Source organism: Hyla sarda, chromosome 4 (assembly GCF_029499605.1).
Source record: "Hyla sarda isolate aHylSar1 chromosome 4, aHylSar1.hap1, whole genome shotgun sequence".
In the NCBI taxonomy this organism is placed as follows: domain Eukaryota; kingdom Metazoa; phylum Chordata; class Amphibia; order Anura; family Hylidae; genus Hyla; species Hyla sarda.
The window spans coordinates 221,303,739-221,325,112 of record NC_079192.1 but is presented as its reverse complement, the minus strand read 5'-3'; the positions used below and the strand labels follow the sequence as shown (position 1 = coordinate 221,325,112).

The 21,374-nt window shown below is 39.0% G+C and overlaps 1 protein-coding gene across 1 annotated transcript in view; it reads left to right on the top strand.

The window, feature by feature from the left end:
- Positions 1 to 21,030, top strand: part of LOC130369007 (chloride anion exchanger-like) — a 30,702-nt gene extending 9,672 nt beyond the window's left edge. Inside the window, exons 8-20 of the mRNA XM_056573628.1 lie at positions 678 to 825; positions 4,435 to 4,548; positions 6,999 to 7,076; positions 7,174 to 7,269; positions 9,338 to 9,444; positions 11,489 to 11,558; positions 11,723 to 11,815; positions 12,740 to 12,835; positions 14,133 to 14,366; positions 15,188 to 15,242; positions 17,076 to 17,221; positions 19,754 to 19,828; positions 20,239 to 21,030. Of these exons, the coding sequence (XP_056429603.1) occupies positions 678 to 825; positions 4,435 to 4,548; positions 6,999 to 7,076; positions 7,174 to 7,269; positions 9,338 to 9,444; positions 11,489 to 11,558; positions 11,723 to 11,815; positions 12,740 to 12,835; positions 14,133 to 14,366; positions 15,188 to 15,242; positions 17,076 to 17,221; positions 19,754 to 19,828; positions 20,239 to 20,262 (1,336 nt within the window). The 3' untranslated portion in view covers positions 20,263 to 21,030. The remainder of the gene's footprint in view (positions 1 to 677; positions 826 to 4,434; positions 4,549 to 6,998; positions 7,077 to 7,173; positions 7,270 to 9,337; positions 9,445 to 11,488; positions 11,559 to 11,722; positions 11,816 to 12,739; positions 12,836 to 14,132; positions 14,367 to 15,187; positions 15,243 to 17,075; positions 17,222 to 19,753; positions 19,829 to 20,238) is intronic.
- Positions 21,031 to 21,374: the final 344 nt, after the last annotated feature.

The following is a 21,374-nucleotide window of genomic DNA, read 5'->3' as shown; positions in this document are numbered from 1 at the left end:
TCCCTGCTGCACCCGGACTTGCATCGAGGGGGCGTGGCCGTGACTAGAGATTAGCGAAGTTACAGTGATTCGATTCATCACAAACTTCTCAGCTCGGCAGTTGCTGACTTTATCCTGCATAAATTAGTTCAGCTTTCAGGTGCTTCGGTGGGCTGGAAAAGGTGGATACAGTCCTAGGAGAGAGTCTCCAGCCCACCGGAGCACCTGAAAGCTGAACTCATTTATGCAGGCTAAAGTCAGCAACTGCCGAGCCTAGAAGTTTGTGACGAATCAAATTACTGTAAATTCGATAATCTCTAGCCGTGACGTCCCAAGTGGAGCATGACCGTGACGTCATGAACCTCCACCTCGCCTCACCAGTCATCCGGCACGGAGCAAAGTTTTCTCCGTGCACCGGGTGTCTGGGGTGCCGCAGCCGAGATCCTTTGGATAGGGGATAAGATGTCTAGGGCAGAGTACCCCTTTAAACTAGCTGTACAGATAATATAACAGATAATATAACAGTACAATGAATGCTCATCATGAATTGGGCATACTATAGATAAACATGTATTTGCTGGTGCATACAGCAAACATACTTTGCTAATACAATGTGAAAAGAAACTTTTCTGCTAAATTCTAATAATACAAGATTATACATACATAAAAAGTATGTAAAAAAAATGTTTTCTTTACAGCTTTCAGGCTCCAGTGGCACCAAGTATTTCAGTATTCAAGGATTGTGTAGCTGACGGATTTTCCATTGGAATTGTTGGATTTGCTATAGCTTATTCTGTGGCCAAAGTCTATTCCATAAAGCATGACTATGTGATAAATGGTAATCAGGTATGTGCACAGAGCTTGAAATATGGACTTATAGGCACTATAATAATTATGTACCAATGTACCATGATTTTGTGGTCTGTGCAGCACAGTGTTCCAGAGATATTCTCACAATTCTGCACAATTTTTTCTATATCTTGATATGTCTCCATGTGAAATTTATCAGGCAATGAAAAGTATTTTTGTTATCTTATATGGGAAATGCACTATATGGGAAATGCATGGTAATATGATTGGCTGTTATGGCCTTTGCACTGTATAGTGGTAATTATGGTGGGCAGTGGGCATTTTGTAGCTGCATTCTTCTTGTTTCTTGGATAGAGGTTTTACTTGGTAACTGTGCACAAAAAGTTTTTTACATATTGGTCCTGATTTACGTGGAGAGGAGTGGATATTTCTTTGTGGGTTTTAATTCCTTACAACTTTTTTCCACAGTATTTACTAAGGTTTCCCTACATTTTGCACTTTTCCCTACATTTTGCTTTTTTTACACATGCTCTGATCTGTCGGGTTTTCCTCAGCTCAAATCCACAACATTTTTTGTGGAAACCTTAGTACATATCTTGTTTTTTTGTGAAAATTTTGGGGACACACCCCTTTTTTGTAGCCACGCACCCTTTCCGGATGGTCATGCCCCCTTTTTGGGTTTTCTCAGTAAAATGGAGACTCGGGTTTTTCTAAATTTTGGCGCAAATTCTGGCGCAGACAGAATTTCTGTCGCACTGCGCCAGAATCTGGCACACAACCCGACAAAACATGTCGGGTTTACAATAGTAAATCAGGGCCATTGTATGCACAGATAACTACTTTCCCATAAACTTACATAGAGTGCATTGATGTTAAAAATGCAGAAGCTATTTTGAAGATGGACTTTTACAACTGAAATAAGCCTGAAAAAAACACTGTGTGAACATTGCTTCTGACTGTATTATTAAGTCACTCTGTAGTGATAATACACTCATTGAAAAAAAAATAATGCACCAAGAAGGACTTTATATGTTTGTGTATGTAATGAAGATATATATATAAGTGATTACAATATTAGAGTGTATGGCATCCTGTGGCACATTTGCCCACAGATGTTGTAGTTGGGCCTGTAGACCCTGACTGCATCTTCCTGCATCCCAGACCGGCCATCACTCTCATGATCAATGCTGACAAATGGGGCAAGAAACGCGTTGAGACTTCATGTTTGTTCTTACCATCTGGTCCAAATAAGTGCATATAGCTATGAGTCAAACTGTTTTCTATCTTAAGTGAAGATATACAGATTTTTGGGTGTATATGGTATTTGTTTTATATTCACTAACCATGCCATGATACTTACCTCTGTTGAGGGGTGACATTTCATATTTATGCAATCTATACTGATATGTTTTCCATCCTGTGAGATCCCTCTCTTTGGTCACAGCAGTTGATCTGTACAGATACTTATCTTTAATGTTTATTCTGTGCTGCAGACATTTATATGATTTGTTATTTATTTTTATTAATTGGTGACAATCATAGATACTGGCATGCATCTGCTTTAACTGAGATATCATCATTGATCACCTGCATACTTGATATAAGATTTGAGCTTGTCATACGATAGATTCACCAATAGCATATTGTCATCATTTGGTTGATCATAAGATAAGACCCTCGTCTATAAAAGTCTAATTTTTGGCAATAGGTCACATCCTACCCTTCTATCCCAATCCAGTCAGACAGGGACTGTTGAGTGAGATAGTGAGTCTCCTCTTATTGTCTGTACCCTAGGGAAATTGAAGGAGCGTGAGGGGTAGGTTCCAGAGCGGGGTTGTCCTTTTAAGGATGTATCACTCCGCCTAGGAATAGCGTTAGGACAAAGCATATAGTAAGAGGGTATTACAGGTAGTGGCTGCCTGCCACAGGCCTTGCACCTCCCTAGGCCCTCCCTCCCTGTCCTCCCTTTACCTTACACCCCATATCTACCCTTTAGCAGTTGTTCTTATCTGGATCTTCAATTAAGTAAGTCTCCTGATTGTAGGAGCATCTGTTCTAAGCTTCCTGATTGCGGGAGTAGATATCTCTCTGACCATTACAGACGACTAACCTGGTAGATGGTGATTGAGATTCAAAAATTAAATCTTTGTTTTACTCTAATAGTGGAATGAGACTCACATATTGGTGGTATAATTTGTGATTTTAGCAAAAATTAAAAGTTAAGTTTTAGTGTATTTTCTTTGAAGGGCCTGTAGACCCTGCACACTTGTGGGTTGCCAAGGCTAGCATCCCAGTTGCATCTATATATGCTTAATTGACAATAGATCTGGCAGCCAGGCAGGCCAGGGAATCTGGAATCCCTATCATGTGGCAATACATGTGGCTTCACATATCTTTTAGCGTCCCATGCATAACTACCAGGGGTGAACAGATCATCACACCAGCAGTCAGGGTTTATGTGACTCTCCATAGCAAAGGCAGGATTAAAGTGCTCACTACAAAGCCTCCATACTCAAACCTGACTTTTATCAGATCCCAAACAGAACCTGGATTCATCGATAAGGATAATATTGTTCCAGTCCATAGTCCAGGTTTCTCCTTCAAAACACCACTGCAAAAGAAGGTGACGGTGGCAGGCTGTGAATGGCAATGGACACTGTTACACCAAATTTCCTTCTTCTAAGAGCCTGGAAATGGTTCTGATAGAGACACAGTTTTGTAATGAAGGTGCTACCTGTGTCTGTATGGTGTACAAGGAAATTGTGGAAGCTGCTTGCGCTAATAAGCGGATGAAATTATCCTCTCTACTGGTAGCCTGCCTGGGCAGTCCCATGTCTGTTCACTGTGTGTGCATGCATTCATGTAACCACTGCTCCCAACATCCCCCATTCCCTAATAGCTTGGTCAGAACAGTCTAGATGGTGGGCAAATTATCAAAATGACCATTCTGCTTCTCAGTCCAATGATGTATTCTCTCTTAAAGTCTGTTAGCCAGGCAAAATATCTTCAAGTGCATCAGAGAGGCATGTCTAGAAGTCAATGATCTCTAATTAAGAGATACACTATTCAAAAGTAGCCTTTGAGAGCCTTTTAATAGGGCAGCGGGCACAGCAATGTTAGGCCCTCTTGTGGCAAGGTACAGTGTCTAATCAGAACACACCCATATTCAGACATTTTTATCTGGGTGTGTTATTTTTATTTTTATCAGTGCATATATGAAATAGTGGTATTATTCAGGAACATACGTGCTGGTCATGGAGGTATTTTTTGTTCCTTGATCCCAAGAATAAATAACTTTAGCTCTGTGACCCCTTCCCAATTTTTACAGCACAGGGATACTTTTGGCCACTGGCTGTACAGATACCTGCAAATCAGCTTTTCTAAGTGAATTATTGAGAGGGGGAGCAGCAAACAGAGATAAATTCCAGATCTTATTGTGGCATAAATATATAACTCAAAAAGTTATGTTACAATGTTTTGGGTTTCTGAAATGCATGTATGCACGTATTTTTTTCTTCACTTGAAATCTTGTATGAGAGCAGTATTTCATTTTCTCTTAAAAAATATATATTATTTGCTTGCCAGAACAGGAATACTTTTTTTTCTGGTTATCTTTAGTAATGTGGTTTATTTAATACATTTTAGGAGCTAGTAGCCTTTGGATTGAGCAACATTTTTGGTGGCTGTTTCAAAGGATTTGCTGCAAGTACTTCGTTGTCAAGATCTGCTGTCCAAGAAAGTACTGGGGGGAAAACGCAGGTGAATATTCCATAAATGAATTTAAATAAAGGTGTTTTGCTGCCTTTACCCTTCGTTCTTCATGGTATTTCCTTCAGCTAGCCATATATTTCTCCAAATCTCAAGCGTATAGCATTAACATTTATCTTTCTTGTGAATCCTTGTATGTAGTCTATTGTATTTCATGTAGTACCTGTAGGCTGCAGTACATGGGCTCAACAAGTAGGAAATTGAAAATATGTGTTGCTGAACATGTAGCAGAAGCTAAATTGTCTACAAACATTTACACTAGGGCAAAATCAGGAGTCTTTTTAGTTTTTCATAAACCAGTTTTGGGAGCTGCTGGCCATCGGTACCATCGGGTCACGGTGCAGGTGCAGAGAAAAAGTGGATAAAAGCATGGATTCCCTGGCCGTGGGTTTCTATCTTTTAAAAAAAAAACTATTTGTAGCCGTAAAGCTTCACCGAGATATAGATGAATGGTGCCTGGACCTGATTAAGGAGGGGGAACTCTCAGAAACGCGTTGTCTGCTACACGTCTGTATATATCTTTAATTGAATTAAATGTTTATAGAGAATTACAAATATATCGGTGAAGCGCTACGTAGAAACCCCGGCTGGGGAATCCCCGCTTCTATCCACTTCTTCAAAGCATTTTGGGAGGTACACCAGGGATTCCTATTCTCCATGCAGGTTGTAGAACTAGAACATGTTAGTCGGCCACCGCGAGGAGGGGACTGAGTTAGAAAGTTGCAAACAAGAGAAGTATATTGGATATTAACATTAGACATAAGAATTCAGTACCCTTCAGACATTATGTATTTTTACTGGGGATATCTGTATTATTACATACTGTTCTTTTTTAAATTGAATCACTTCTCGAAAATTACAGTGACACATGTTCTAACTTTTGATCAGTGGGTGTCTGAGTGTTCAGACCTCCGCCGATCGAGAGAACAAACCGGGAGAAGACCACACTGATCAGGACACTCTCATAGACTTATCTCATTGTGTCTCAAGCATGTGACACAAAGCCTGGAGAAGAACATTCTAAGCATAAACTTTTCCCGGTTTGTTATCCTGATCGGTGGAGACATGTCAAAAGTTTTTAGTAATGACAGTGGCCCTTTAAGTTAGGATATATACATTGAAACATGTCTAATGAACTATGTGTTGTCTCAGGCAATATTTACACTAGCTACCTTGCTCCTGTATGTAGTAACTAAAAACACAGATACACAGAGGTTAAGGTGCTGTATTTTCTTCCTAATGGAAAACATTTTCTTACAAAGGAATACTGTATGCTAAAATTCTGGCACAGCTTAAGTCACCTAATAGTTGGTCTAAACTTACACTATATAGTCTAAGAATTCAATAGATTTGAGCTACTTTGATATAACTGGCACATTTTCAAAGGGGTTATACAGGAATGGAACAAAATAGCTAAATTCTTCCAAAAACAGTACCACCCTTGTCCTCTGGTTGTGTGTGGTAGTACACCTTGGTTACTACTTTAAGGGAACCAAGCTGCAATACCACACACAACCTGAGGACAGAAGTGGAGCTTTTTTGTTTTTATTATTATTTTTTTTATCAGCACTGTTTTTTTATTCCTGGATAACCCATTTAGACAGTTTTAGTAAATATGGACCATTGTATACCACAGAGACATTATGAAAAACACATAAAAACTGTGATGTATACCCAAGTACAATTTTCAGAACTCTTAAATAATAAGTTAAATGTATTACTTAATAAACCCCACTGTTTTATGGAAACTATGTTAACAAGACAAGCCCTGTAAATGTATGGGTATATTAGGGCTGGGTTCACATCACGTTTTCTCCCATACGGGAGCGCATATGGCAGGGGAGAGCTAAAACCTTGCGCTCCCGTATGCCTTTCTATGTGCTCCCATATGTAATTCATTTCAATGAGCCGGCCAGAGTGAAACATTCGGTCCGTTCGGCTCATTTTTGCGCCGTATGTGCTTTTTCCCTGGACCTAAAACTGTGGTTAACCACATACGGCGCAAAAATGAGCCAACCGGACCCAAAGTTTCACTCCAGCCGGCTCTTTGAAATTAATTACATACGGGAGCGTATAGAAAGGCATGCGGGAGTGCAAGGTTTTAGCTCTCCCCTGCCATATGCGCTCCCGTATGGGGGAAATGTAATGGGAACCCAGCCTTACTTGGGCTTCATCTACAGTATGCTTTTGCTACTATGCTATGAAGGGAGCTCAGCAAGTGGCAAAACGTGTCAACGGGAACAATCCAATGATGTTACAGGCACTGATACAATGTAGGAAAAACATATGCACACATTAGAAGTAAGCAAAACAAACTTCCTCTTAGTGTTTCTTTTGATTTTACTGCGGCAATAATCAGTAGAAAACTCATACATATTATGATATTATACTATTTTTAAAGTGTTATAAAATATATTTTTGTTATATCAATGTAACAACAGGTGGCAGGACTTTTGTCAGCTATAATTGTGATGATTGTAACATTGGCTATAGGATTCCTCCTCGAATCACTGCAAAAGGTACAGTTATAATTTAGAATTACTTGAGATAAAAACATCTCAATTGGTAAAAATATATATGACATTAACTATAGAATTTTCTTTAATTCTTTTGTAGTCTGTACTTGGCGCCTTAGTCGTTATTAATCTGAAGGGCATGCTGATGCAGTTCAATGAAATTCCTAATTTGTTCCGGAAAGATAAATATGATTGTGTAAGTAGAACATCTATATAAAAATATATTGGCTATTATGAAAAAGTCTTCCCAACACAATAGTGCAATGTCCAAGGACTAGAGCCAATAATTAATGAAATGCTTAATAGACTGTATTACCTCAGAGGGCTTTAAACAGCTGCCAAAAGAAATGAAAGTTCTTAACAATGACAAGACTTAGGTTGTTTGCATAGTATGATTGCTTGTCTGGGTCCAAAGTGTTACCATAAGTATAGTAATAAAATGGAAGTCCATAGAGTGTCCGACTCTGTAAATTACCCTTGCCAAGTAATTTAGATAACGTTATCTAACACATTCAAAGTGGCATCATTCTAGAATTGTTTTGAAGTATATCAGTAGGACTCCATCCTTAGTTTATATATGAAGTTAAAATGTGTATATATCAAGATAAGGCACACCACCTTAAAGAACCTGTTAGGTCCACAGGACCTCACAGACAGCCCCAGGACATGGCAGGTGAAGAGAACAGCTTTCTCTGCATTCCCCCATAAAGCTAAAACAAGACAACTTTGAATGGGCTATCCACAGGAAAGGGGCTGCAACTGCTTTGAGTCATGCTTGCCACATCCCTTCCCATCCTGACCAGTATGATTGACAGACTGAGTGCAGGGAAAAACTCTACACTCAGCCTGACTGGCAGGAAAAGTCACACGGATTGAAAGCCACTGTGTCTGGATACCTGGAAAGCCCATTCATAGTTTTTTAGTAATTGGAATGCTGTTCTCCTAACCTGTCAAGACCTAAGGCCTGTTTGTGAGGCCCCAAGGAACTGACAGGTACTCTTAATGCACAGTCATCTCATGAAAAAGTGTGACACAGTCATCTCATGTTCGTGTAGTCAGTAGGTCTACAATAGTTGATACATTAGTGTAGTTTGTATTTGTTGACAAAAATTTTCCATGGGGCCAACATATTCCAAACACTTGGGAAAGTAACAACCAATTATAGATTAAAATAACTAAAAGTGAAATCTAGAAGAACAAGTGATTCCTTGTGTTTTATCACTGTGCACACAAATGAGACTCCAACAGGACCAGAAACTGGCCCACCATGGAATGCACTCACCTTTTGTGTTTGTGCAAGAATAGGCGCAACTCTAGTAAGCATGTATCATTAGATGATCAAGGCCTCACGTGTGATTTAACCCACGGATTCACCTGGGATAACTTAAAACAAACAATGTGAGCGTAAAACAAGCTGAGAAATTCTCCCCAGTAAAAGTCCTGCAGACGGGAAAGGAGGTAATACGGGAAGATGAGAGTTGGCTAAGCAAAGTGCACAAAGGGATGGATTGTAGGTAGAGATGAATGCTGTGTGATGGTGCAGGATGATACAAAGCACTGCAGACTAGCAGGAGCACATTGACATGATTTCAACTGTCTATATAATATAACCACTACATAAACAGATCAATCTGGCTTCTCTGTTCCGGTTGAATTAACAAAATGAATTAACAAAAGAATATCCTTAGGTGAAACACTTAGAACAGTGACAGTAGTTTGCCAAGACCTGTTCTTGTTTTTATTCCATAAAGAGAAGAAGACACATTGAATTTGTAAGCCAATCTGTGGACAGCAACTTATAAGCCATCAGAGATCAGCAGATTGATGCCTAGTTTTATGGAATAATATTTAGTGTACATTGTATTTTACTCCCTCCTTATTTATATCCCTTCTCAACCTGGTCTTAATAATCCACAGGGTGGTCCTGCTCAGTGACTGGCAGCTATCTGTGTATGCACACTAAAGGTCCTCAATCACTGAATAGGGCCACCCACTAGAACCTTATTTGTGGATGGTGGCGTATTCGAAGCATGCATCATAGGACCTTTCTGCATACAAATAAGGTATCTATGGTTTTAAAGCTTTATTGCTATGGGGCTTTTAAGTTTTATAGTTTTCTTAGATTCTCAAAAGTTTCCATGTATTGCGTTTTTTTTTATGTTAAGCAGGAACATTGCTGTTGGTATTGGTCTCATATTTGTATAAAAACGCTTGATATATAAAATGGGTAACTCGGCTTATAATTGTTCATTTATTATTTGCAGTTAGTATGGGTGGTGAGCTTTCTTGCTGCTGTCTTACTCGGTCTTGACCTTGGACTGGCAGCAGGAGTAGGATTTGAGCTGCTTACAGTAGTATTCCGTGCTCAATTGTAAGTACTGCAGTGCATTAATCTGTAAGTAGACTGTGTGTATAGTCATGGACAATTACACGCACTGTCGCTATATAATAGATGACTTCGTGAGAGGGTGATCTGCAAGCATTTACAATCATCCTTTTACTAAATTATGTTGTGTGACTGTTGTAAAGTATGTTACTGTATGTGTACTTATGATTTAATATGTTTCGAAATCATACAGTGCTATTATTACCATTGTACTCACAGAGTCAGTCAGTACTCACAGAGTCCAGGCACCCACTAGCAAGTAGGATAGGAGCCGATCACCCATTGGTTTACTTGGGTCATCAACCTGGGTTAGTTGTTAATATTAGGAATGATGTTCCTGTATTAAACCTGCAGGAGGAGAAGGTGTAATAGGGGACCATCACTGGTGCCATACAAATGACTTGACAATGAATGTTACAATGTGGAAAGTGTTGAGCTGCAGCTTCTGTAAGTAGGGTTGAGGGGAATCCATATAAATGATGTGCTTTGACATCTCTGGTGAGTGTATGCAGAGTGAATGAGAGAAAGTGAGACTTTTTACATTGGGCACACCAAAAGCACACCAGTGGGATCATGATGCCAAGTTATAATACTGTGAAATATGCTTATCTTGCCTTAGTGCCCTGCTTTGTCTTATTTTCATGCATGGAATCCACACCCAGTTCTGTAGTGCAATCAGAAACAATATCATAAGTCACATGGCCTCCGGGGAGCGTGCCTATGCTGCAGTGAGTGGATGGATAGCTGGGTGGAAGGGATTTACTAAAGTAATGCTATCCACCCACCCACTGCTGAATAGCCACACTTTCCAAGAGACCATGTGACCTATGACATATTGTCTCCGGTCACATGGAATCCTGAGAAAGGTTAAACACAACTTTAAAATAAAAAGATTTGCACTGCTGTACTTCTAGGTATGGGCCTTGTGCATAAAAATTGGACAAAACGTTACATATAAAATATATATAAATATAAAAGTATATTATATTGTAATATAACTTGGTATGATGGGCTCAAAGGCTGAAGAAAATAAATCTGGAATACCCTTTGAAGCCTAAGGAAAAGTGAGGCTGTCAGGCTGTTGGGAGAGGACAGTAATGTTTAGAGAGGGATGGGCCCTAAAGGAAGAAGGCTAGATTCAGACTACGGAATTTCTGCCTGCAATTCCTCTTTGAAATTGCAGGCGGAAATTCCGCTTGCTAAAATGTACTGTATAGTGAATGGGTTTCCGTTCACAAATTCACACTTCGGAATTTGTGAAGCGGAATTGGTGAACGGAAAATCTGCTTGTAAATTTCCGCCTGAAGAAAGGGGTTGATCTTTCTTCAGGCGGAAATCCACGTGGAACACATTGCAGTCTATTGGAGACTGCAGTGTCCGCGCGGTCCTAGCGCCGACTGATTCAGTCAGTTCTGGCCACACTCGGAATCTCCGGGCGGAAATTTTCTGCCTGGAGATTTCATAGTCTGAAAGTGTTACTGAGACAAGGAGCCCCAGAGGGTGGGGAGTTTCAAAGATTGTTCTTCAGAAAACCGATAGCTATGTAATGTCATGAGCATCAAAAAGGCCATAACAAGTTTAGCACTGGGGGTGGTGTCCCACAGCTTGGTCAAAGACCATTAGAGATGAAGATTATTTGTGGAGGGGGAAGGGATTACAGGTAACTGACCAATGGAATCAATATGGGATCAGTGTCTGCAATTATCCTTCTAAAGTAAGGGATGGAGCAAAAAGCAACAGACGCAATAGATACTGAATAACAAATTAGAATAATTAGTGTTAAAGTGGTACTCCTGTTAATATGATAACACTGTGAAAGACTGCCTGGACCGTGGACCTACACTGTTCATGAAAGGACCACACTCTTAAAGCAAGGTGTTGATTTGTATGTATGCTATTTGCATGTTCAGAAGAGGCTGGTGCAACCCTGCAAACAATGTCTAGACAGGGCATTCTCTGCTAAAAAGAAGCATATGAATAAGAAAATGTTCCATTGCAGCATTTCACTTGTTATTTGTGCTTTTTTCAGCCCCAAATGTTCCCAGGTGGCTAATATTGGAGGTCACGACATTTACAGGAACAGAAAAGACTATAAAAATGTAAGAAACAAACAAACGTTCATGCTAGTGAATTAACAGTTTAGGTTCAGCAAGAATGTTGGGTAGATTTAACAGGTTTTTGTAAAAAAAAATTCCAATTCTATCCAACCTTCTAAAATGTCAACCTTGTGTGATAACCAAGCTCTTGTGCTTATGTTTTACAGATCTATGAGCATCATGGAATCAGGATATTCAGATGTCCGTCGCCAATTTTTTTTGCCAATGTTGATTTTTTTAAAGATAAAATTGTGGCTGCTGTAAGTTTCAAAAATTTTAATATACTGTTGAAATGTCTTTATCCTCTTTATGACCATCAATACACCTTTTATAGCAGTCATGTAGGGTTCTTACTCTAGCTTTCTGCCTTTTTACAATACGGCTATGTAAGCCAGCATGGAACTCCTCTGCGGTGCTGGGACTTGGCTGTTGTTTATCTAAGTACAGAAATGGAGAAACTGCCCATCCTGTTATGTTAACCCCTTGTATGCTACAGCTAAATTGTGACCACAGCATGTAAAGAGTTTGCATACTGTATGCCATTAACTGTATGAGCTTTCCAGGAATATGACCACTGATGCAGGGTATTATATCAGCGATCAGCTTATGGCTTGCCAAAAAAACAAGGAAAGCATTAGTAAAAAAAAATAAAAAAAATCCCTGCCCCACCCCAAAAATACATTTCACATTACATTTTGCTTTTTATATGAAACCTAAAAAAAAACTACACATCTTTGGTATTACCACACTCTATTGACCCAGCAATAAAACAATTTTATTATTAATCCCGTACCTTGAATGATTTTTTTTTTTTTTTTTTTTTTTTAAAGGCAAAATTTCTTTATTTTGTTACTGTGCCTAAACTGTAACTATAAAAATTACAAAATTTGGTATTGTTACAATCACACTGGCCCAGAGAATACAGCTATATTGTTATTGTTACTTTAGGGGGAGGAGTGGGAATTTAAAACATAAAAAATGCAATGGCAAAATCACCTTTTTTTTTCTTTTCTCCCACAAAAAAAACATTAATAAAAGTTACCCAACAATATAAGAACCCCAATATGGTGCCACAAAAAACAAGTTGGCAAAGTCAATGGGAAAAATAAAAATGAGAAAACTAAAGAAAATTGCTTGGGCATTTTATCACTATTTTAACAATGCATTATGTCTATCTATTACAGGCAGGTTTTAACCCACTGAGAGTGTTACGGAAACGCAACAAAGCTCTAAGAAAAATAAAGAGGCTGATAAATAAAGGGGAAATCCAGATCCTGCCAGTGAGTGTTGAGAAGTATTTCCTCATACCAAATATTTATTTAGCATTTTTTTTATATAAAGAAAGGTAAAAAGGATCTGTTTTTATGATATGCTTATACTGTGGTTATTGGGAATCAATCTAATTGGCCATAGATGTAGTGCAGCACGAGAAAATTCTTGGGGGGAGTTTTAGCCAAATGTGCGCAGAGAAACAGGGTTGCCCCTAGCAATCAGTGTGCTCCTGGAATATGATTGGTTGCTATGGGCAACTACTTCACTGTTCGCCATACAAGCTTATATCTCCCCGTTTGAGTAAAAACTTACATCCAGTGATGGCTCAACCATCAGGATATAAGTTTAAATATTCCCACTGATGTCCGAGCTGTCCATGACAACCAGCGTTCAATATACAGATTTGGGATTTAAGAAAATGTAAGCATATATCCTGACGCTGGAGTCATCACTGGATGCGCACTTTAAGAGTGGGAGGTTTGATTTACAGAGGAAACTAGCCTTAAATTATTGGAGAAATTAGAACGTAGGTATGGTGGTAGTCAGAGATGAGGAGTGAATGGGCAACAAGTGCAGTGCATAAAGGGGTACTCCCACCCTAGACATCTTATCCCCTATCCAAAGGTCCCACCGCTGGGTACCCCCGCAATGTTGCATGCGGCACCCACCTGTTTCTTGTCCAGAAACGCTGGAGGGTCTGGATCGCGACCACGGGTATGGAAGTCCGTGACGTCAGGACTACGCCCCCGTGTGACATCACACCCCGTCCCCTCAATGCAAGTCTATGGGAGGGGGCGTGGTCTCGACCCAGACCCTCCAGCGTTTCTGGACAAGAAACAGGTGGGTGCCGCATGCAACATTGCGGGGGTAACCAGCGGTGGGACCCCCACGATCAGACTTCTTATCCCCTATCCTTTGGATAGGGGATAAGATGTCTAGGGTGGGAGAACCCCTTTTAAGCTATGATTTGGAAATGCATGGAATGACACATTATGCATGATTAATAGGCATCTATTAATATTGCAACATTGAAAGCCACTGAACAATTCAATATTGCCTACTGCATTACAAATGTTTGTCTGTTTGTCATAGCTATTTGCTTGTTTTTATGCACTTGTTAGAAATTAGTGTAACTACAATGAATGTACACAAGATCTTTTGAAACAGTATCCACATAGTTTGTATTATAAATATTAAAACACAGACATACAAGTAAATATATCATACAATTGGGTAAAAACAAATCTTGCTGTCTTAATAACCTCACCTTATTTGTATTTAACTGGATCTCTCTTTGCATTGCAGAAAGGTATCATTTCAACATCAGTAAGCCATTATGAGTCGGAAGAAGAACTGGACAATAACATGATTGAAATGCTGGACCAACCAATAAACAAGTCTGACCTGCCCTTTGTTATCGACTGGAATTCAGATATTCCAAACAATTTAAAGGTTCCCAAAATCGATATCCATAGTTTAATCATTGACTTTGGAGCGGTGTCTTTTCTTGACATGTCTGGAATGAAAGGCTTAAAAGCGGTAAGAAATAGAAATGAGATCTTGATTTAAAGTAGCATGTCTAGGTTTTTAGTAGCTACATACCTAGCAGTAAGTTGGGAGAATGTGGCCTTGACATAGTTCATGGTACAGTAAAAACTTAGGCCATACTGCTAAAAGTCAATGATTATATAATGCTTATAAGGATAGGGGATAAGATGTCTGATCATGGGGGTCCCACCACTGGGGACCCCCGCAATCTCTCCTGCAGCACCCACTTGTCATCAGCTGCACGGAGCGAAGATTGTTCCATGTCTGATGACTCATGAAACAGGGGTCGGAGTATCGTGAAGTCACGGCTCCGCCCCCTTGTGACATCATGCCCCATGCCCTCAATGCAACCCTATGGGAGGGGTGTGACAGCCACCACGCCCCCTACCATAGACTTGCATTGAGGGCGTGGTACATGACGTTACAAGGGGGCGGAGCCATGATGTCACAATACTCCAGCCCCTGTATCGTTAGTCATCAGACACGGAACGATCTTTGCTCCGTGCAGCTGATGACAAGTGGGTGCTGTAGGAACCCCGTGATCAGACATCTTATCCCCTATCCTTTGTTAGGGGATAAGATGTTTAGGGGCAGAGTACCCCTTTAAACAAAATGCCTTTTACTCCTTACCGCTTTTTCCCAGTGATTTATCTTCAGTTTATCTACTACCCCTGACTAATTATAGTGTTCAATAACTGTACCTTTCCTTTAAACCATTCATTTAAAACAATCAGTAGAAAAGGTAAACAGGCATACTGTAGGAAAAGACAGACTTTCAATCTGCTTTATTAGGATTTTTCTGTCTTATTTAGGTTTTAAAAGACTTTATTAAAGTTGATGTGGACGTATATATTGCTGGAATTGACAGTAAGTAACTTGTTTATTACCTTATAAATTATAATAAATGTTAATTTTGAAAAATATATAAAGTGTGGGATGAGTTAAAGGTAATGTGTAGTGAAGAAACCAATAGTCCGGCACTAGCAAAACTAGGGTATACGGAGTAAGGGAAGAGGGAAGGACTGGGGTATCCTGAGATATAGTTGGTCCCGGATGTGCAACGTCCACAATAAGACTAGAACAATAATGACTGCGAGAAAGAAATGAGACTGCACTCACCATCCAATGCTGTTTTATTCGGTCATCTGTAAGTGCAGGCAGGTATAGCGGCGGAGGCAAACCAGGTGTATCCCTGCCTCTGCCGCTGTACCTACCTGCACTTACAGATGACCGAATAAAATGGCGTTGGATGGTGAATGCAGTCTCATTTCTTTCTCGCAGTCATTATTGAGTGAAAGGTAATGTATCATTTTTTTGCTAAGAAAACCATATACTAATACATTGTTTCTTCTGGCCTGTTTTTATTTTTTGATGGTACAATTTTCATAAAATATTCTGTACATGATTATGGGAGTGGAAATTATACTATTAACTGTTAACAGCATTCACAGTTGCTTCACAGCAGTTACATGGTGTTTAAGAACCTGCGAACAGAAGATGTTCCTTGACATTAATATTATGTAGGCATGTTCTGTGACCTATGCAGAGGTCATTATGTAGAAAGGGTAAGGTGAGCTGTGGTCATCATGTATTGTTAGTGGTTTATCCTGTGTTTTATACATAGTACATATTAACTTTTCATATTACCGTATATACTCAAGTATAAGCTGACCTGAATATAAGCCGAGGCCCCTAATTTCACCCCAAAAACCCAGGAAAAGTTATTGAATCGACTATAAGTGCTGAAAAACTCAGCTTATACTCGAGTATATACGGTAATCCTGCCTGTGATGCTCATAAGATGTCAGAAAAAAATGAAAAATAATAATAATGATCACCACCCTTTAAGAGTCTGTTATCAGCAGCTCTCTGGACAAAATCTATACTCCATTAAATGCAGCATTGTGTGCATGAGCCTATAATGTGGCGACATAGTGGTCCTGAACTTCCAAGAGTGGAGTGGAGTTTTCTTTGTGGGTTTTGTTTCCCTACAAGTATTCTTTCACGGCATTTACAAATTTTTCCCAATGTTTTGCACTTTTCCCTAATTTTGCTTTTTGCAACTGCTCTGGGCTGTCGGGTTTCCAGAGCTCAAATATACCACATTTTATGTGGGAACATTGGTAAATATGGTGAGATTTTTTTTAAGCTGATGGGGAAACACCGTTTTTGACAGCTATGCCCCTTTTTTTTTTTTTTTTTTTTTTTTTTTTTTAATGGATCATTTGATTGGGATTTTTTGATTTTTTGGTCACAAATTCTGGTGCACAAAGCGTGACATAATTTGGATGGAAAACCCAAGAAAAAAAATTGGGATCACATTAGTAAATGACCCCCAATATATTTAATACTGCAGAACTGTAAGCACACTGTACCACTTCATGCTCCACATTAAAGGGTATTCCGATATCGGAAATTAGCATTTTAATAAAACTATCACCCCAAGATGGAAAACCTATAATCATGTCTATCCAAGGAGATAGAAAGAAAATCAATGCAGACTTAACTAGCTGAATAGTATAAAAAATGACAAAGTAGAACACTCTTGTATGTATCTTGTATGTATGTTTACCTACTGAGTAACTTTTTTTGTGCTAAAATGCCTAGATATACAGTGATGGTAAAGTATATAACATTGCACATAAAACAATGATTTGATATTTCCTTGCAGTATTTCAGTTTTTTGTTCTCTGTTTTCAGGTAATCTTTTGGAAAAACTTGTAAGATGTGCATTTTTTGATGATGATATTACAACCTCAATGATTTTCCTGACCATTCATGATGCAGTTTTATATGTATTAGAAAAGAAGAATCTGGATAGCATAGCTAAACTAAAAGAGACTAAGGTAATGATCTTATGTGTGCAGTTGCATGATGTCTGTTATTACAAATATATATGAGAGAGATGTGTAGAAAAATGCAGCACTCACCGGGTTAGATGCAGATAAAATCCACTTCTTTATTGAAGAGACAAACAGCGGCTTGCTTGTGCGGGGGAGCAGGTGAACAGACGTGCAGGGGGGGGAAGGAAAAAGGCGACGGACCGTATCGTGCACGTAACACTTCGTCAGGCCTGCTGTTTGTCTCTTCAATAAAGAAGTTGATTTTATCTGCATCTAACCCGGTGAGTGCTGCATTTTTCTACACATCTCTCTCATATGTGGTTTGCTTTGACTAGCGCTATTGCACCCGGGACGCACCTGTGCGGCTTGTGCGGTTTCCTTGTGTTTCGTTTCCATCAATGCAGCACGTGGAATACACCCTAAAGTGGTGCCGATAGTAATCTCTATAAACTGCACAAATATAAATGATATGCTTCAGGACTTAGGGAAAATGTAAGCAAGAAAATATATAAGTTTATTCAACTAGAATATACTGAAAACCCGAACCTGTCTTCATCAACCATTGTGTACTAATGCGGTATAGAGAATTAACATTGCACTGATCAGATAAAGATTACACACATAGAGGGTATTTATAAAGACTAGATTCTCAGGCTGGCTTAAAATGCGTCAGTCTTTAAGACGCTCAAGCCTCTTAAAAAATTTGGCAAATCTCAAACATAGTTGGTGCACCAGACTTGTAATGGGAGCTGGTGTAACTAATAATTAATGTAGCTTAAAATCTATATATTTGAGCTACATGAGACCAATAGTAATATGACTTTTCTAGTTAATTGCACATACATACATTTCATGAAAAAAAGGTTTTCATCTTAAAGGCATTATCCAGCTTCTAAAACCCCCATTTGTGCCAGGATGGCTTTTGGATACTCTGGCTCTGAACAGAGGACACCCCTTTATTACAGCCATAAGCCCCAATGGGTCATTTAGAAAATTGTTATTATCATTAGATCATTTGCCATAATAAAACTACCCTGTTCTGCTTCGTAGACTCTCCTCTCTTCACGTATGTGCATGTTATAATCTCAGTCAACATGAACAATTCAACTGAAGACATATTTTACAATTACAATTGTGTTACTTTTCAGCAATATAAAACAGAAGTAGAAAACAATAAAAGCAGGCGAGTTCAGTTTTTTACAAAAACATATGAAAACTGTATTAAAATCACCTGCAGCTGTTCAGTTACACAATACAGGGGTCCCTCAACATACAATGGTAATCCGTTCCAAACGGACCATCGTTTATTGAAACCATAGCAACCAATCAGATCCCTTCTTTCATTTTGCAGAGGCCTTGTTAAAAATGAAAGATGCGATCTGATTGGTTGCTATGTGCAACTATGCATCTTTTCCTCTGCACAGGTTTTGATAAATCGCCCCCTTAGAACTTAGTCTGGTGTGAAGTGAATCACAAAACTAACAAGACATAAGCAAATCTACAATTCACACCAAAATTGGTCTTATTAATAACCATTGGTCTGATAACATAAATAACCATTTTACATTGACGATTCCAACATTTGTGATTTGTCATTTTTAAAGGGTACCTCTCATCAAATAAACTTTTGACATATTTTAGATTAATGAATGTTGAATAACTTTCCAATAGCATGTTAATGAAAAATATGCTTCTTTCTATTGTATTTTTCCCGATCAGTCCTGTCAGCAAGCATTTCTGACTTATGCTGGAGTCCTAAACACTCAGAGCTGCCAGCCTGCTTTGTTCACAGCCAAACAGGCTGTGAACAAAGCAGGCTGGCAGCTCTGAGTGTTCTCCTTTGTGAACAAAGCAGGCTGGCAGTTCGTAGTGTTTAGGACTCCAGCAAGAGTCTGAAATGCTTGCTGCCAGGACTGGTAGGGAGACCCCTAGTGGTCATTTCTTTAAAGTGGAAAATTAAATAGAAAGAAGCATATTTTTTAATAACATGCAATTGTAAAGTTATTCTGCATACATTAATCTATAATATATCAAAAGTTTTTTTGATGAGAGGTACCCTTTAAAGGACTAGGGAGCCATATTGTGAAGCTAAGCTAGCCCAGAACAAATGAGATACTTCTATAAAATACTACATTACATTAGAAATATAGAAGATTGTGGGCAGAAAAAGACTGCCTGGTCAATCTAGCCTGCATTTATATTATTTCCTTTTTTATCTATTATTTCATTTTTTTATCTTAGGAAATGTATATGTTACTCCAAGACATATTTATATTCACTTACTGTGGATTTACCCAAATGTACAGAGAGTGTTCCTAGCATCTTCTGCTTTTGTCAATTTCTGTATGGATTCTAAAAAGAAGCACAGTCTATGGGCTGCACAAGCCTGTAAAGGGAATTCAGTTATTAGTTCAGTTCCCCTTTCGAAAACATTTCCTACAAATCATTATAATGTATCATGCAATGTACTAGGTGACCTTTTCTGTCCATTACTATTTCCCATTATGTGTTAAAATAATATTTTATATCTCTTAGGAGGAAGTAAAAGAGACAAAATTCGATGAAGCTGAGTTTTCAAAAAGACCATTAAACATGAATAATGAATATACCGTGAGTATATTTCTTTAAAGTACTGTTCATATTACAATGCCTTGACTGTAATGACAGAGCTGCATTGATGCATTCACTGAAGACCTTCCGTCTTTATATGTACAGTATGCTATGTAGATTTTGATATTGTTATTAAAGGGGTATTCCTGCTTTATACATCTTATCCCCTATCCAACGGATAGGGGATAAGATGTATGATCGCAGGGATTCCGCTTCTGGGGACCCCCACAATCTCGGTGCAGCCCCTGGCATTCTGTGCACAAAATGTTGGGGGCTGCACTGGGATTGCAGGGGCCCCATCGGCGGGACCCCTACGATCATACATCTTATCCCCTGTCCTTTGGATAAAGCAGGAATACCCCTTTGAAAGGAGATTAGACATTTAAAGTTCTTCATGTCTTTCTTCCTAGATGCAGTCTGAGGTGAAGCTGTGATCACATGAAGTCAAATAGCACAATACTTCAAGGTGTTATTGAAGAGTTCTTCACTTGAATGATTTATGGACGTAATAAATGTACGAAGTAAGCAGGTCTACACCGACTGCAGTTACTCTGAAACTTTGCTTACTGATGAGAACATTTTATTTACAATAGATTAAAATATATATATATTTATATATATGATAAGATGAATACTGTCATTCTACAATTATTGCATCTCCAACCTGGACTGGAACCATTGAACCACTTTCCCGAGCATACTGCTGTATGAACAAAATACCTGAACTCGTGTACTGACACGAGAAACCAGCAGCAGAGTGAATGTGTCACCTAGATCATCACCAATAATTCAAAATTTAAGATAAAAACGGTATTTAAACAATAGGTCATTTTTTGATGACATGTTCCTTTTAATGGCGCAGGCTTTAACCCCTCAATGACATAGGACTTAAATGTACGTCCTGGTGCCCTAGTACTAAACGCACCAGGACATACATTTACGCCCTATACATAACGCGAGCACCGGTACGGTGTTCTCATGATGCGTGGCAGGTCCCACCGGTAATGGTGTACATTAGCGATCACTTTGATGTCCGCCATTAACCCCTCAGATGCCGTGAACAATACAGATAAACGCATCTGCGGCAATGCGGACGTTAAATTGGAGGATCGGATCATCTACAATGGCGGCCGGAGGTCCCCTCACCTGCCTCCAGCTGTCTCCAGGGGTCTTCCGCTCTGGTCTGAGATCGAGCAGAAGATCACTGATAGCACTGATCAATGCCATGCCTATGGATAGCACTGAATAGTATTAGCAATAAAATGATTGCTATAAATAGTCCCGTATGGGGACATAAAAAGTGCAAAAAAAAAAGTTAAAGAAAATGTGAAAAATCCCCTCCCTTAATAAAAATGTAAATAGTCCCTTTTTCCCATTTTACCCCCAAAAAGCATTAAAAAAAACATGAATAAACATATTTGGTATCGCCACGTGCGTAAATGTCCAAACTATCAAAATATAATGATAATGATCCCGTATGGTGAATGGCGTAAACGTAAAAAAAAAAAAAGTCCATAATTGCTGCTTTTTGGTCACATCATATTCC